Source organism: Carassius gibelio, chromosome A6 (assembly GCF_023724105.1).
Source record: "Carassius gibelio isolate Cgi1373 ecotype wild population from Czech Republic chromosome A6, carGib1.2-hapl.c, whole genome shotgun sequence".
NCBI lineage: Eukaryota > Metazoa > Chordata > Actinopteri > Cypriniformes > Cyprinidae > Carassius > Carassius gibelio.
Window position 1 is genome coordinate 29,516,110 of NC_068376.1, and position 15,928 is coordinate 29,532,037.

At 38.2% G+C, this 15,928-nt stretch overlaps 3 protein-coding genes across 4 annotated transcripts; 2 read left to right on the plus strand and 1 right to left on the minus strand.

Annotated features, from left to right (window-relative positions):
• Window positions 1-300: 300 nt before the first annotated feature.
• On the plus strand, window positions 301-7,358 carry LOC128016022 (E3 ubiquitin-protein ligase RNF182-like). The gene is made up of 2 exons (XM_052600333.1): window positions 301-547; window positions 5,284-7,358. Exon 2 carries the CDS (start codon window positions 6,007-6,009, stop codon window positions 6,748-6,750), a length of 744 nt encoding a protein of 247 aa, XP_052456293.1. The 5' UTR covers window positions 301-547; window positions 5,284-6,006; the 3' UTR covers window positions 6,751-7,358.
• A 145-nt stretch (window positions 7,359-7,503) lies between these two features.
• LOC128016023 (regulator of G-protein signaling 9-binding protein) lies at window positions 7,504-9,701 on the plus strand. Its single transcript, XM_052600334.1, has 2 exons — window positions 7,504-8,804; window positions 8,984-9,701. Exons 1-2 carry the CDS (start codon window positions 8,603-8,605, stop codon window positions 9,517-9,519), a joined length of 738 nt encoding a protein of 245 aa, XP_052456294.1. The 5' UTR covers window positions 7,504-8,602; the 3' UTR covers window positions 9,520-9,701.
• A 681-nt stretch (window positions 9,702-10,382) lies between these two features.
• On the minus strand, window positions 10,383-15,309 carry LOC128016021 (deoxynucleotidyltransferase terminal-interacting protein 1-like). 2 transcript variants are annotated; one of them, XM_052600332.1, is made up of 13 exons: window positions 14,939-15,309; window positions 14,339-14,409; window positions 14,113-14,209; window positions 13,926-14,024; window positions 13,727-13,792; window positions 13,550-13,606; window positions 13,220-13,281; window positions 13,091-13,136; window positions 12,944-13,002; window positions 12,773-12,833; window positions 12,629-12,700; window positions 11,366-11,421; window positions 10,383-11,289 (listed from the first exon to the last, which is right to left on the minus strand). In XM_052600332.1, the coding sequence occupies exons 1-13, from the start codon at window positions 15,011-15,013 to the stop codon at window positions 11,172-11,174; spliced, it is 939 nt and encodes a 312-aa protein (XP_052456292.1). In that variant the 5' UTR covers window positions 15,014-15,309; the 3' UTR covers window positions 10,383-11,171. The 2 variants fall into 2 exon arrangements, with proteins under 2 accessions (XP_052456292.1, XP_052456291.1); XM_052600331.1 differs by having other exon boundaries at window positions 14,339-14,412; window positions 14,939-15,301.
• Between the last annotated feature and the right edge of the window lie 619 nt (window positions 15,310-15,928).

Genomic DNA, 15,928 nt, shown 5'->3' on the forward strand with positions numbered 1-15,928 from the left:
CAAGGTCACTGTCAGTGATGTTACCATCATGCTTTTTATGACAGGTTGTTAATCTAGTTGTTTTTGCTGTGTCATCCGCCATGTTAACTGATTTCCAGACAATTGACCTTGTATAAAAAGACTAATTAATTAATACGCAGAATAGGCTATATTTAATATGCGCTTGATGCCTTTATTATTTTATGGGGGAAAAATCAACGCCAAAATTATTCTTGCGTGACTGAAAAACAAGCGAATCAACGTCAAAGTATCCCGTCTATCATCACCGTCTTCGGTGCTCACGTGCGTCCGGTAAGAGAAGTCAAACGCGTTGGATCGGAGCTCGCGCTGGCTCCTGTTGCCACAGCAACCACTGAGGAGAAATCCGTGCAGCTTCTGATGCTGGAGCATTACCGCAATGAGGGGGATGTAGCTGTTGTGGTCGGACAGATGGGACCTCGAGATTGACTGTGACTCACCACAAAGCGACGAGAAAAGGAAAATGTGTCGGTAATAGACAATTATTAGGGTCGGATACTGTTTTCTGAGGCGCAATCAAGACCTGAGGGTGAGTGTCATTGGCGATCACTGCGAATTATAAACGCTTACAGCTCATGATATAAACCGTGGCTCCGTGCATTAAATTATTAATTTGCATCCAATGTTTATACGCATAATCAACGTTTCAGCGCAAGGCATTTGATGGACATCTGCGACGCTGCGGAACGCGACTTTTTTTCTAAAGGCAAACGTGTGGCAAATTAGTTTTAATAATTAACTGGGTTTATCCGAGCTGTCATTTAATATTAAAACGGCTTATGAGTTGGAAAAGCGACGGCGTTATTGTAAAAACGTCAATAACAAAAAAATCTAGGCGACAGATATCGTAGGCTAATATATGCGATGAGCCGCTTGTGTTTATTTAATGGAAAAACTAGAATCGTTTTCTAATATCAGTACATTTGTTGTTCTTATGTTGCTCTAATGAAATCCACAAGAATCGATGAATAGCTAGTCTAAAAAAAAAAAAAACCTGTTGGATCTAAACCAGCGATGGACATTAAAAATAGCCGATAAGAAAATTCTTCTTGTCATTTATCATTAACCAGCAAGCTCCGACAAATGCATTGCACATATCTCTCATAACTCTCAATATTTTATCTGATGGATGCGAAAATTTGTCAAACTCGTTCTCAAAACGAGTTTGCACCCAAAAAGGGATTATTAAAAAAAAAAAAAAAAAATGAAATATGCCTATATCTTTTATTATAGTATGCACAAATCGTCTGTCAAGAGCTGAAGAGTTAATCTACTGAGCAGGAGTATCAGTCCTCACTAATGAACTGTGAATGCAGTCATTGAGAGAAGTGAGAGAGTCTTAGCATGTTATATAATGTCTTATGTGGAGGATGAATTGTAATTACTTCACTGAAAAAGCCTCTTGAACACCATCATTATTAGAGTCTGCCACTTTAAAGAGTCTGTGCTAGATGCAAGATGCAAACATATTATTAAATACATGTTGAAAAGCATCAGATTTTCACAAAAGCATCCAATTTAATAGCTTTCATGAAAAACATGCGAGTGTTGTAATGATGGAAAGATTCTAAGAAGTGCTTTGCACCTCAAACTCAATTATGCTTATTTATGATGACAGTGTTCAGCCTTGGCAATTTTCCCAATTGCAAAATAGCATGTCTTGGCCAAACTGGTCACTTTAGGACATTTAGTTACATTGCAATATATATCTCTATCTTCACATTTGGCACTCACTGTAAACAAGGCCACTGGTTACCTGAGTGGGTTGGTCTGTTTTATCCCTGCGCTTCAGTGAATAGAATGCTAACTCGCATGTGAAATCACCGCTGAGCTGTCACACTAAATCAGGAACAACTCCAAAAAAAAAAAGCACTTTTTTCCTCCATGGCCAGAAGTGACAGAAAAATAAGGCTGTTCTCTAAAATGAAACTTGTTTTAAAAGAGACTGAGTTATTTGCATCTATAGGGAAAACCCAAATGCATAAATTGACAGATTTGTTTATGGTTGTGCAATATATGTAATAGCAACTCTTTGTTATGGTTTTCAAAAGCTATTCTAACATATTGAACCGGTCTGAAAATGTGTCTGTAATGCTTACTATTTGTAGTTTACCTTGTTTTGTGGAGAGTCTGAGATCCTTCCGTCCAGTTACAAGTACTAAGGTACATTTAGTGCTGATATCCGGACGGTTTTGCTGGGTGTGATGAGCTCCTGTCAGTTCTGACAGAAATTAAATTGCTGGTCAAAATAAATTGACAGGACTTTTATTTATCTGTATTGTGTTCGGTCCGTTTAGTTTTGCACAGAAATCATTCACATGTGCATTGCTGGGTGATAAGACACAATTCCTGTCAAGATGTTGAACTAGGTGCTAAAATTAAGACATTTTTGACACTTTTCACCCTTTCTTAATACACATCCCAGGTCTTATTTTGCAGTTCACATTATAAAAAATTAGATTCAAATGGTGAAGAATTTCAGTTTTTGGCTGACATAACCGGCAGACAACTATTTCCATTAGTGTTGTAGGTAATGCAGCCTTTCTAGAGTCTTTCCAATAGTTAACAGTAATATAAAGCTGTTTACTGAAATGATAGCAAATAACAATAAATATGAAGAAATGTTACCAGTGATATATGAAGAGATGCTCTTGAGAATGAACTTGACCTTTAGCTTCCACGTCCCATTCAAAAAGCTTGCTCAAATGTGTCCCAGTGGCATTTCAGTTCCTGATGGATAAAAGTACATTTTTAACTAACTGAATATGAGTTATAGTTGGAAATGCATCACATTACAGAAATACATATAGGTTGTTAATGCTATTTGGATTGTAATTCTGCTACTGGTAGTATATATTGCTGCTTTTTTTTTGTATTGATGATTTATTTTAATCATCCTGTCAGTTTTAAATGGTCCTTTGCATTGAGAACTGTACTTTCCTGCAGAATTTAGTCTCAGTCCTGATACCCTCCGGTCATTTGCAAGCATCAATTACACATCTAATGTGCATTTTGTGGCACTAGTGCAAAAAAGCTTCCTGTCTAGAACTGGAAAAGAGAAAAAGAAACATGTCACATTCATTTTATTCTGACCAAACTCACTTGAACGCACACCACATCATAACACGCAAGTAGAAACATCCCAAGAGAACTTTCCGTTCGTTATCGAAATGTTACATTAACAGTCATGCTTGTTGCACATTTTTATGCATCTAAAAGAAAACCAATGGGTGTTCTTGCTTATTTTAGGTTATAAGTGGTTATTTCTTTCTAATGGTTTTAAAACAGGCTTTATCAGCATATCTAACTGAACTACTGTGGTTTGTAAACATTGGTTGTCAGCCTGGAACCACTAGTATGATTGATCAGTGTTCCTTAACATATGCATCTAGGGTCTAAATTCTGAGCTTCATTATCATATTCTTTTTTTTAACATGAAGTTGTTACATATAAATCCTAGAAAGCATGCTTAATGAAGGTTTATGTGTTCAAACTAACAGTGAAAATAAGAAGGATTTCAGAAGGTCTGCATGCTGCTCAAAAGGCTGACGTAAACATCGGGGCAGGCAGGTGAACTGGTATTATTTATGTAACCCACAGCACCCAGACACAGATGGTGTTTTCCTGTGAACGCCCATTGCATCTTTATTTCCGCTTCTCACACAAACACATAGCCTTCACACAGACGCAATCATCCCCTGTGGTTACTGGCACTACAGGTCACCAAAGCAAGAAGAGAACAAACAACAGCTGACACTTCATCATTATCACTATTCAGTTTCAATTATTTTAGAAACAGGATTCTTTAGACATCCTGAACAGACAAAGATTTAAGTAAATAGAAATTGATTTTTCATTACAGACCTCGGGATTGAGAGTTTTCGTGTGAATCTCACAAAACATCTTCATTTTACCTAAAATAAGAAATTGCATTTTGGATGAAGACAATTAAAACAATTTTAGAACCACTCCGCTCTACGCATGCTAAATTTTCCAGTCAATGCTTTTTTAAAGCCAACATGAGGATAAAGTCATATCTAGCCCTTGAAATTTCAGCATCACACAACTTGCATTAAAAAATAGCACATTCTTAATCTGAATAAAGATCTTTATTTACAAGGCACTGGAAACTACAACTGTCTGCAGCCAAGTATAACACATTGAATATATTCCACTGCAACTGCATTGATTACTCAGCTAAATGAATGTATGCATGTATTTATGTGCACTAAGCACATATTGACTTGCTGCCATTTTAATGGCAAATAAATTGCCCATGACAGTTGCGTTCTTTTAACCTTCGCTCCTCTCGCTTCATGTGGATGTCATGCTTGACCCACTGGCTTTTATTCAACAGACTGTCTGCTGCCATTAACATGAACTAGCTGAGGAACCCTTAGAGACACGCTGCCATACAATGTCAAAGTCATAATTTTAGTGCATCACTGCGTCCTGTACTGTTGGTCGTGTGTGTGTGTGTGTGTGTGTGACAGTCCTTATCACAGTCATCAAGGTTGGGGGGAAGTGGGGGATGCTGTATCCTCTAGCACCGCACACATGCTATTTATAGACTGGCTTCAAATTCGAAACAACCTGCACTTTGAGAAATGGAAAGAGATCAGGAAAAACAATGAAATGTTTCGTAGTGGGAAATTAAATTAGCATGTTTGCCACTCTCGTTAACATCCACTTGCATCACTTGTTTGCCTCTCTGTCAGATCGGAGTGAGTCACGTCCACAGGGAATCAGGGAATACAGGAGCTAATTGCATATGTAATCAAGTTTTTATGGCCTTCGTTGGCCTTCGCTTGAATGGCTTTCCATGCCTATGGCTAGCACATCTAAGGATCTCTTTTAGCCAAGTAATCAATGAAACATACATTTTTGGCATAAACAAGGATGCAACCAAATATTGGTTTAAACGTTTAAGAATTTGACATTAAAAAGTCAACAATCAGCCACTATTGTGAGTATTGGGAGGTACAACTAGAACTGTTTTTGGCAGTCGGTATATGCATGCTTTCTATCACCCATGCCCACCCCTACGTTGACATCTATACATCTGATAGGAAGGGCTTGATGAATGCAAAGGGTTTTTAGCGCTGCTGGCTCAATGACACTAGAAGAGTTTTACTTATTAAAGGTAAGTGTAGATATCAAGCTATTCCCTCTTATGTTCTTCAGATCTGCTGCAAAGTGTTGACATTTTGCATTTTGCAAACAGTTACATTCTTATCTAGATAACGCCTCTGTCTCTTCTCTCAGTTTTTGCAGAAGGAACAAAGAGCTTCAAGAACTCAGAGGACAATATAAGCATTCATAGTTGAAAGTCATGATCAAGTGTAGCCATTACTAGAAGAAGAACATATCTGACAGTATTCAGGATGATTCTGCTGACTTTATCTGAATCTGTGATTCTTCCACCTCATTCCTGAATCAGTTATGGATAACGAGGCAAAAACACACTCCGTGTCCAGACTCTGATTTCAAAGGAACTGGCAGACGCTTGACAGCCGTGCTATGGAATATTTTTGGACCTCTCTGGTGTCAACTGACTTGATTTCTTTGTCTTTTCGGTTTTGTCTTTTTCATGCTGGAAAAACCCAAGTAAGTTCTGGAACTGAGCTTGGAAAGTGAATGGAGATCAATGCAAGCAATGAATTTGCATATTGTTGCATTTGAGCTTTTTCTGCTTGTCATAAATACATTATGGTGTCATGTCATGGACATATATTAAGCTTTCTGTCAGGACTAAGTTTTGATTCTGTGGACTTCTAATCAGCATTTTGTGCTGCAAGCTCTTGAAAAGATGAATTTAAGCAATCGTTGTTGGTGAAAAACAAACACAAAGCAGAAAAACAAGGGCTAACAAGGACGGTGTTGAGGTACTGCTCCTATAGAATACTTAAATTTGCTTAATTTGAACATTTGCACCAGCTTCCTGGCTCTTCCAGTCCTCTCGGCTGTTACTGCACTCCATCTCTCAGGATGAGCCAGAAGTCTGACTCGGAGACTGAGGGCTCCCAGGCACCAGTGATTTATACGGTGGAGGAACTGGAGTGCAAGATCTGCTACAATCGCTTTGACACCCGGTCCCGCAAGCCAAAAGTGTTGAGCTGTTTGCATCGTGTCTGTGCCAAATGCCTCAAGAAGATGGTGGAGCTGGATTCGTCTCCGAGCATCATCAGCTGCCCCTTCTGTCGCCATGAGACTCACGTCCCTGACGAGGAGATCTGGTTGCTTCAAGATGACAGCAACATCCTGGCTATTCTGACTTACCAGGACCAGGCACGTAAGAGTGGTACCACACCCAGTGGCGAGGTGCTTTTGACGCCCAGCAGCTTGAGTGGAGGCGAGCAGGCCCACAGTTCATCCGACTGCCTCGTCATCACAATCATGGAAGTCCCTGGAGAGTCGCAGTCCTCTGACTCTATGAGCATGTTGAACATGGTGCGCTTGTATCGGCCGGCCAGCCTTGACTCCTTGCCTTGCCACCTGCCCGTGCAGAAGTGCCGGGCATGGACGTCTCATTCGGTTCCTCGCTTTTTGTTGGGTTTCCTCTGCCTGGTCTACTTCAGCTCGCTGCCACTGGGGATCTACTTACTGATGATCCAGCAGCTCACGATGGGAGTGATCTTGGTCAGCCTGGTGCCCTCCACCCTGGTCCTTTGCGTGTTCTACGGCTTCTGCCAATGTCTGTGCCATGAGATCATGGAGGCCATCGCCACATAACACCCCATTGGTTGGTCTTTGGACTGATCTTTGGACTAGCCAGACCTGTAAAAGAACAAAAGCCAAATGACTGATGCATATCCGCTAATCCCAGACACCCAATTTTTCCATTGCACCAGATTATACCAGCATCTACTCCTTGTAACCCACCTCACATTGTATGCAGGGCCAACTATAATTTACTTTAGCAGCTAAGGCTTGATTACCAATGCAAGCTGAAAGCAATGATTTTGGACTGCATCAGATCGCTGTGTTTTTGTATCGTGTCTAGCTCACCCAATGGGTCTTCAACAACTGTGATATAAATAACATGCAAAAGAGGATGAATCTCTGTCCACACTTTAAAACAGAAACCACAGGATGTGTTCAACAATACTAGATGAATTTGTTCGCTTTTCATTATCTTATAAATATCTGTGGTATAATTTCAATCATTGTCTCAATGTTCTCGTTGAAGTTCCTAGTTGCCTTTGTAAGGCATATCAATGGCCAAGCTGTAATGTATATGTTAAATAAGTGAATATGTGTTTGTCATTGCTATGAGAATGAACAAATACTTTAAAGCCACCTGTTAGATAATCAATAAAGATTCTTCCATATCTAACAGAGCAATGAAGTACACTTACCATACTTGAACACTGCTGGAGTATTGTTCTGGACAAGGACAAAAACATGCACTGGATTTTCATTGCAACTGGCATCCTAAAATGAATCCAGTAATTGATGCACATAACTTTATATAAAAGGAATACCTCCTATATCACAATTTTGAAGCAGATTATAATTATGACTGAGTAATTGTCAGTGCCTATTACAGCTTTGCTGTTTTGCTAACTGAATGAGTTAAACTTTCTGGTGTTGCTCAGGAGACTTGACCCATGGGAGTGTACGTGTTGGATCAAGTGACACACAGCTTTCAAACAAGCCCAAGTAACCACAAGGGAGTCAATAAAGGATCCCCGTCTACTCCTCCACAATACCATACCACTCTCCCTGTGGACAATTAACTTCACATAAACCACTGTGCACAGCACACAAATTATTACACACACACCCACATGCACACATATATATATATATAGACAACCGTACATACATTCATTATGCATCGAAAACCTTGTCCTCCCAACACTGCATGTATTTCTGAGAAAGAAAGAACTTTGACATAGTGATCTATTGTGCAAAGTATTCTGGGAGCATGAACTGCAAGGTTTGGGCCTAATTTTAACAAGTGTCCCTGAAGACCGGCTTCTATAAAAGCTTTGGAAAAAGAACACAGGTGAGCGTACAAATACAAGAAGGTTGGCAGAAGTGTCTCAAACAGGTGTAATCACGCTGAGAAGCAGGAATACCAAAACAACTCGCAAGTTTCCGAAGACTGTGAAACCATACGGATATCTTTGAGGCTCAAGTTACCAGTAAGTGGATTTTCTCTTTTCTAAAATGTTTGGCATACAAATGCATCTGCATGCAAAAGGGTGTAGCATTTTAAATGAACATTATCACATCAAAACGAAATCAAAAATAAGGTAACATAATAATTAATGTTAAAGTGGTACAACAGTTACAACAAAAGAAAACCAGAAAGAAACCAGACTAATAAAGGCAAATAATTTATTTGTTTAAGCAAAAGAAATGATTATGGTAAATCCATTTAATTGGGATTAGATTGAGAGAAAACAATGAACTACAAGACTAATGAATTTAAAAATACATCTAGTGAAGTCCAAAACTATGCCATATATCATTACAAATATTTTAGTTCAGAATGGCCAGACCAATTCTGATATTGCGATCAACACTAACTCTTAAATTGTCTGCAAAGTTTAGGTTGTCCACCACTTGAGTGGTAATGAGTCGCTGGCGGCAGTCGGTGGTGGAAATCCAAACCAGAAAGAAGCATGTGAATGAATGCGAGCGGGCACAGGCCGCCCTAAGCAAAGTGACAGCCTGCTTCCAGCAAATGGCCACCTCCTTGGGGAGCAACATGGATGGGAGCTTCCTTAGAGAGGAGCTGGAGGAAACCAGGACAGTAGCTCATAAAATATGCTCAGGTAAGACTGGACGAGCAGAAACAGAAATCAAGCAGGAAGCAGTTTGGTAATGCTAGTGGTGCAGAAATTTTACATTGCCCTTTCAGTATTTTTCTGCTCTGCAAAAACTAGAAACAGGCCATATTCAGTTACGCCACATTCAAAGTTTTGATAGTTGACTTGTTCGACTCATGTTTCAGGGCTTCATCGGAGGCTGCTAAGTCTGCTGATAGAAATGGAGCAAGGACAAGAGGACAAAGAACAGGTTGAACGACTTTGGGTGATCTTTTTGTCCAGTTTGGAAAACTTCCAGCAGGACCTAAAGAAGGTCAAAGTCTTGCAAGAGATATTCCCTCTGACCCAGCGCAAAGATCGACGAGCCCTAGTCAATGCAGGTTATGCAGGAGGAACTTCAGAAGTAGCAGCTCGGGCGGCCATGGTGCAAACGCCATGGTTATCAGTAGAGGAGACTGCAAGCCTAGACCTGAAGAACCACATAGTAGAGATTGATGTTTTGCTTGAAGAAATGCTTCAAAGAGTTAATGTTCCACTGTGGTCTGTTGAACCCACACAAGAAGCCTGGTTAGAAGGGGTTTCTAACCAAGATGGTTGGCAAGAAGAGGATGAAAGCTTGGAGGACATAATGGAAGTGGAGGTGGTGTCTCAAAATAATACATCAGGCTGTTGTAATCACCACAACTGCAAAGTAGGATGTCTACTGTGCCTGCTTAGTTAGGTACTGAAACTAGTTTAAATAAAATACAAGTTTTGAAATTGCATTGCAGAAAATTATATTCCGTAAACCTTTCAATTCAATACAGAATTTTTTTTTTCGGACTATATTCTTACTTGATCAGTTGGGTACCTAAAACCTATATATTTTAAATATAATGTAAATAAAACAAAGCAATTAGTCAACATTCTGGTCTTATTTTCATTTAGGAAAGTGTCATACAACATATAAATAATATACACAGACCAATAACTGACAATTTACATTATTACGAACAAGAAAAAACAAAAAAGGCAGACATTTATGTTCACGGTCAATTCTTGTAGGTTGTGTGAAATGTGAAATGTGTAATGTGTTAAGTTTATTGCATGATTCACTGAAACTCATGTCACATGGACTACTTTGATGATGTTTTTCTTAACTTTCTGGACATGGACAGTATACCACACAGCTTCAATGGAGGGACTGAGAGCTCTCGGACTAAATCTAAAATATCTTAAACTGTGTTCCGAAGATAAACAGAGGTCTCACTGGTTTGGAAAAAACATGAGGGTGAGTATTAATGACATAATTTTGATAATTGGGTGAACTAACCCTTTAAATCACATCACGCCCCCATTTAAACTGAGGCTGCCAATGGAATTCCCGCCTTTACCGTCATTTAAACCAATCAGAAACATGGATTATGAACAAAACGATAGCATAGTAACCAATGAGCTCTGATGCCAGGCACGACTTACTTTGATTTGATTGGGTAATACAGCCAGGTAGGCGTGTCCATAACCATTGTTTCGGTCTTTCAATGCATTAAATTTAAACCTTTACTAGTTGTTATAAATTGGGAGTATTAATTTAAAAACACCACGTAGCATAAAAACTGTTTATTGGTAAATATACTTGCATACATTAATAAACTGTTCTACATTTTCAGTTATAACAGACAGTAGGTGAGTGTAACGGGTATGAAATTAAGAAAATATTTAAACACATACCCTACCCTTTTTTATAAGCTATAAAATCAGTCAGTTAAAAACTTTAATTTCATTAAAAAAAAAAAAAAAAAAAACCATTAAAGTTACAAAATATACTATAAGGTAAAAACATTAAGCTCATTATATAGTTCTGTTAGAGGAAGTACTTTAGTTTTTTCTTTTTTTGTTTTTTAAGAACAATACAATATATTTAAAAAGAGAGAAATAAAAACAGCCAAATCAATTCCATTTTAAAGCATAAATGATAAACAATATTATTAGTTAAAATCAGGAAAAAGGATAATGGGAAACACGCAAAAACAAACATAAATGTCCATTAACCAGAGTACTTAAAAAAATCATTGAGGCTCTATATGTGCCTCGTTAGATATTGAAGTCTTTTAAATACAAAGTCATGAAAAAAAGCACACATTTGATAACTGAAAAAAAAGGAAAGAAATCAAATCTAGACCAGTTTAGACAATTGCACACTAAAATGAAATGTGGGATTTTGATTTGGCAAGAAAACCTCCAACAGAACAATTTCTGGGCAACTTGATCATAATGCCTGGGTCTACTGTGAACATCGCACAAACAGCATAAACAACAAAAAGGTACAGTTATGTTAAATTGGTAACACTCGAGAGTGTCCGTGGTCCAGTGACTTGCCAGACGAGGTTGGTATTACATGACAAGTTCATTTTCTGTTTTCTGTGCTTCCATTGCCTTCTGCATTTTCTCCACCATCCACAAGGGCACTCCGAATGGTTTCAACTCATCCAGCTTCAAATCAGGGCAGTCCCTAAGATTCAGAGAAAAAATGGTGATGCAAAATTCTTTCATCTAATCCTTTATTCAGTAAGACATTTTTTATTTACTTGTAGTCTTCACTTCGGGCAAGATCAAGAATATCCTCTTCTATAAGCAGATAGGCCTGAGAAGAGAAACGGATTAAATAAGATGATGATGATGAATCATTATTTAATGCTTCATTTTTGGAATTTGAAAAATTGGCAAAAATATCCTCGTCCTTAGGCCATCCAAAATGTGCATGAGTTTGTTTCTTCATCAGATTTGGAGAAATGTTGCATTGCATCACTTGCTCACCAATGTATGCTCTGCAGTGAATGGGTGCCGTCAGAATGAGAGTCCAAATAGCTGATAATAACGTCACAATAATCTACACCAAGTCCATCAGTTAAAGCTGCAGTCGGTAACTTTTGACGCTCTAGCGGTTAATAAACAGAACTGCTTGCATCTTGCGGAAGAACATCTCTCTGTCTATGAAGAATCACAAAGGTACTGGGTTACTCCGCCGCGGTATCCGCGAAGCAATCCAAAATAGTCCGAATATAAACACTTATTATAGGTGCACCCTATAACACGGTTTGGAAAATGGATTCATGGTGTACTCGCTTATTTTGTTCATTTTTCGACATTTTGAACACAAACAAAGTTACGGACCTCAGCTCTGATTGGTTGTTTTCTTACCGGGAGCGATGTATTTCTGCAAATGGCAATAGGACACTGGGAGGAGCCAGAGGAGCTTGATTTTTTCACAGATTATCTGTCTCATATTCTACTGTCAGGACATAATGACAGGTTTAACAAATATGTAAAAAATATATATTTACAAAAGTTACCTACTGCAGCTTTAATGTCTTGAGAAGTAAAAACAAGAAGAAGTGTTTATGAGAATCAAATCCGTCATTAAGACATTTTAACTTTAAACTGACGCTTCTGATCAAAATTCCTCCAGTGAAAAATCCATCTCCTGTTATCCTTTTTTTTTTTTTATCTGTGCATATTTCTCTTCTGATTCAGACCGGATGACTTATTCACTGGAGAAAGCATTATTATGGATAGAGGACTCCTATTTTAGCCGGAAAGCAATGGGTTTTAAGTAAAAAATGCTTAAAAAGACGCAGCCTTTTACTTCACAAGATATTAACTGATGGAGTGGATTACTTGTGGATTATTGTAATGTATTTATCAGCTGTTTGGACTTTCATTCTGACGGCACCCATTCACTGCAGAGCACCCATTGCTGAGATGATGAAGAAACAAACTCATCTTGAATGCCCTGAAGGTAAATAATCTTTGGGTGAATTATTTCTTCAACACAAACACAACGTCCTCACCATCTTTCCACCGGTAGCTCTCATATGCTGTCTTTCTGAAAGCCAGTGTTTGTCCTGAGCGTCAGCGGCATACTGAGACACAAAAGATATTACTGTTACCTCCACATGAACAGAGAAAAAGCTTAATGAACTCTAGAGGAGTACCTTGAAGAGCTCTGCATGTTTGATGTAGATTCTTCCTCTTGTACCACCCATTCCCAAAGCCCTGAAATGATATCAGTTCTTGTTAAACCCCTAATATTGTTTACGAGGTCCTGTTTTTGTCAGCTATTGTGAAATCTATAATATAGTTAGAGCAAACCTCTATCCACTTACTTATTGGCTCTGGATCCCAGAACAAATGTGCTGTTCTCATTCAGTCTGGATGGGTCCCACTTTACAAACACCAACACACTTACTTTAATATCAACACTTTAGCATCAATTATTGTGCTATTTTAATCCAAATGCACATTGTAACTACCTTAGGTCCTTCTCGCCTTATTGGCTCGGATACTTTGGGTTTTGCTCTGCAGAGGACATTTAAAAATGTCAAAAGCTTGAATCTTTAATATGGGGAGACATCCGATAGAGAAAATATTTGGACACTTACGCAGTGCTGTACGGGGCTTGTCTATCGTACTGTACAACTGAACCAGGAGGACGACCTTTCCTCTGAAGATAAAAAATGATATATTTAGTATTCAGAACAACATCACTAACATCACTTTGTTTACGCCTGTTTTAAGCAGCATGACTGTTTTCACCAAAGATAATCAGAAATGTTTCTTGAGCAGCAAATGAGTATATCAGAATGATTTCTGAAGGATCGTGTAACACTGAAGACTGGAGGAATGATGCTGAAAATACAGCTTTACATGTTACAAATACTCCAATATATTCAAACAGAAAATAATATTTCCAAATACGCTTTTTATTTTACCTTTTTAGGGATGGGGCTGCCTCTCTGGCCAGAGGAGTCGTCTGGCTGCCGTGCACGCTGTGGAACCAACAAAAGAAAAAAGAATTAATTAAATAAAAACAACAACTTAGCACTAAAATAAAATAAGTCTGGTTAATACCAGATATAATAACATATGAAAATAAATTCTCAATTTACCTTCACTGTGGGGTCAACACTAGGTTTTGGGGCCATTTTCTCGACATCAGGAAAGAGCTGCTTTGCCTAAAACAAAAACAGCACATTACCAAACATTTACCTTATAGGTTGATTTACCACAAATCTTTGCTTGCATGCATGCATATATTATTTATTTATTTATTTATGTAAAAATATATATATATAAATCCTGATTTACATGTTCCAGGCAGTTTCTGCAGGCGTCTCTGATAAGCTGCTCGGGCTGGACGTCTCCTCCTACATTCTCTTTCACATTGCTGGCTGCCTTCTCAAAAAACTATGCACAAAATAAAATACATAACACATTCAGAGCAATTTAATCCCACATCAAAAGTCCCCAAAAAATAACTTGATCGATCAGTCACCTTCATATATTTTCTGAACACAGCACGGATATCTTCGTTAAAGCTGGGCTGCAGAACAGTTCGCAGGAGATCCATGGAAATGACAGGATCTGTGTAACTTCACACAATGACACGCTCAATTAAACATAGTGATGTTCTGAGAGAGCCACACATGTCTTAAAGCACGTTAACCTGAGGTCATAGTAGTTTAACAATGAAAACAAATCATGCAAATGTATGGACTTACCTGACGGTCATCTGTGAGCGCCGTCCCCTGCGATGAACCTGTCTGTGTTTGATCATGATGTTCCAGGGATTCTGCTGTTCGGAAAAACACATTTTCACAATATCCAGAAAAAGTGTAAATGGTCATAAAGAAGGATGCAACAACCAAGATCCAATCAGGAGCATGGCCATAATATAATAAAATGCTTGATTTATAATTGCAAGTTCATGTATGTATTTGCAAGGATGGTTTGACAGTCACTGCAACATTTTACAGATTTAAAGTTTTTTTTTTTTTTTTATTAAAGGATAATATAGTGTAATATATACATTAAACTTGAAGCACTAAACTATTTTGTTCTTAAAAATGATGAAAATAAAAATGCATAACGTGCTCGATTGTCGAGAAAATTATGTCAATGCAAAAAAAAAAAGAAAAAAAAAGAAAAAAAAAAGATTTGTCCTAAAACAGGCTTAGTTTTCTTTGTGCAAAAATATATTTTCTTTTATTAATTTTTGGGGGGTGAATGTGACGTGGAAAGGTTGTGGTGCATGCTCAGTTATGGTGCATACAGAGAATGATGATGATGATGATGATGATGAAGACACGAGTTTGACTCACCACTGTCTGGATCTGCTGCTCGGTCAGATCCTGCTGGAGCCAGTCTCTGCGTCCCTCGCTCCTCTGAGCCCCCATCACTCTCTATTAATCCTCAGCGGATCGATGGAGATCGATAGAAAGGCTCCAGGGGTTTCCTGATGTTGGTCGATAAGTGTGCACTTCACCGCTGCGAGCTGACAGCAACTCAATGCAGTCTGGCGAACTGATTCTGACCCTTTAGACTTTACTGCAGATGTGCATTGAAAACAACTTAACAGCACACGTTTTGAACCAATTAAATAATCAGAAAAGGCACTGTTTTTTTGTCAAAGATCGACAGTTCGATGTCTTGTCAGTCGCTTCCTTAGCGCAATAACGCAGTGACGTCAACAAAATCATCGTCACTGTGGTTATTTTCAAAATAAAAGTCTTAGATCGGTAGTGCGCATGTGCAGACACACAATGGGCGTGGCCACGCTTGTGAGTCCCTTAAGAAGGAGCCAGCGGCCATCATTGTTGTGGCACGGAAGATGATTTAAATATTATATGCGAAATGTAAAAAGTATTATTATTTTTTTTTAAATAATATACTTCTTATCAAAGGATGTTCGATAGAAGGACAAATTCTACATATGCCATGATATTAAACTATTACCATATTTATGTACCATTGTATTGCACGGTACTCCAAATTATACCAGATGCACATAAAACATGGTATTACGATGGCACTGTGTCCAAAATAAACAAAGGTAATAATATGGTACATTTTCTGAAATTTCAGCAGATTTTAAGCTGTTTCTGATGACACTTAAAACGTTCCTTAAATAGCAAATTTAAGGTTGGGACACTGTACAAATTGTGAGTAAAAAAGGAATGGATTAATTTACAAATCTCATAAACATATATATTATTCACAATAGAATATAGATAACATTTCAAATGTTGAAAGTGTGACATTTTAAAATGTCATGCCAAATATTGGCTCATTTTGGATTTCATTAGAGCTAC

Excerpts from the sequence above, each read along its gene's own strand:
- LOC128016021 (XM_052600331.1), bottom strand. The coding sequence starts at position 15,013 with ATGGGGGCTCAGAGGAGCGAGGGACGCAGAGACTGGCTCCAGCAGGAT. Across the intron at positions 13,607-13,726 it reads GTGTTGACCCCACAGTGAAG|CGTGCACGGCAGCCAGACGA; the intron begins GTAAATTGAGAA and ends TTGGTTCCACAG. Across the intron at positions 13,003-13,090 it reads TAAGGCGAGAAGGACCTAAG|TGGGACCCATCCAGACTGAA; the intron begins GTAGTTACAATG and ends GTGTTTGTAAAG.
- LOC128016023 (XM_052600334.1), top strand. The coding sequence starts at position 8,603 with ATGAGTCGCTGGCGGCAGTCGGTGGTGGAAATCCAAACCAGAAAGAAG. Across the intron at positions 8,805-8,983 it reads AGCTCATAAAATATGCTCAG|GGCTTCATCGGAGGCTGCTA; the intron begins GTAAGACTGGAC and ends CTCATGTTTCAG.
- LOC128016022 (XM_052600333.1), top strand. The coding sequence starts at position 6,007 with ATGAGCCAGAAGTCTGACTCGGAGACTGAGGGCTCCCAGGCACCAGTG.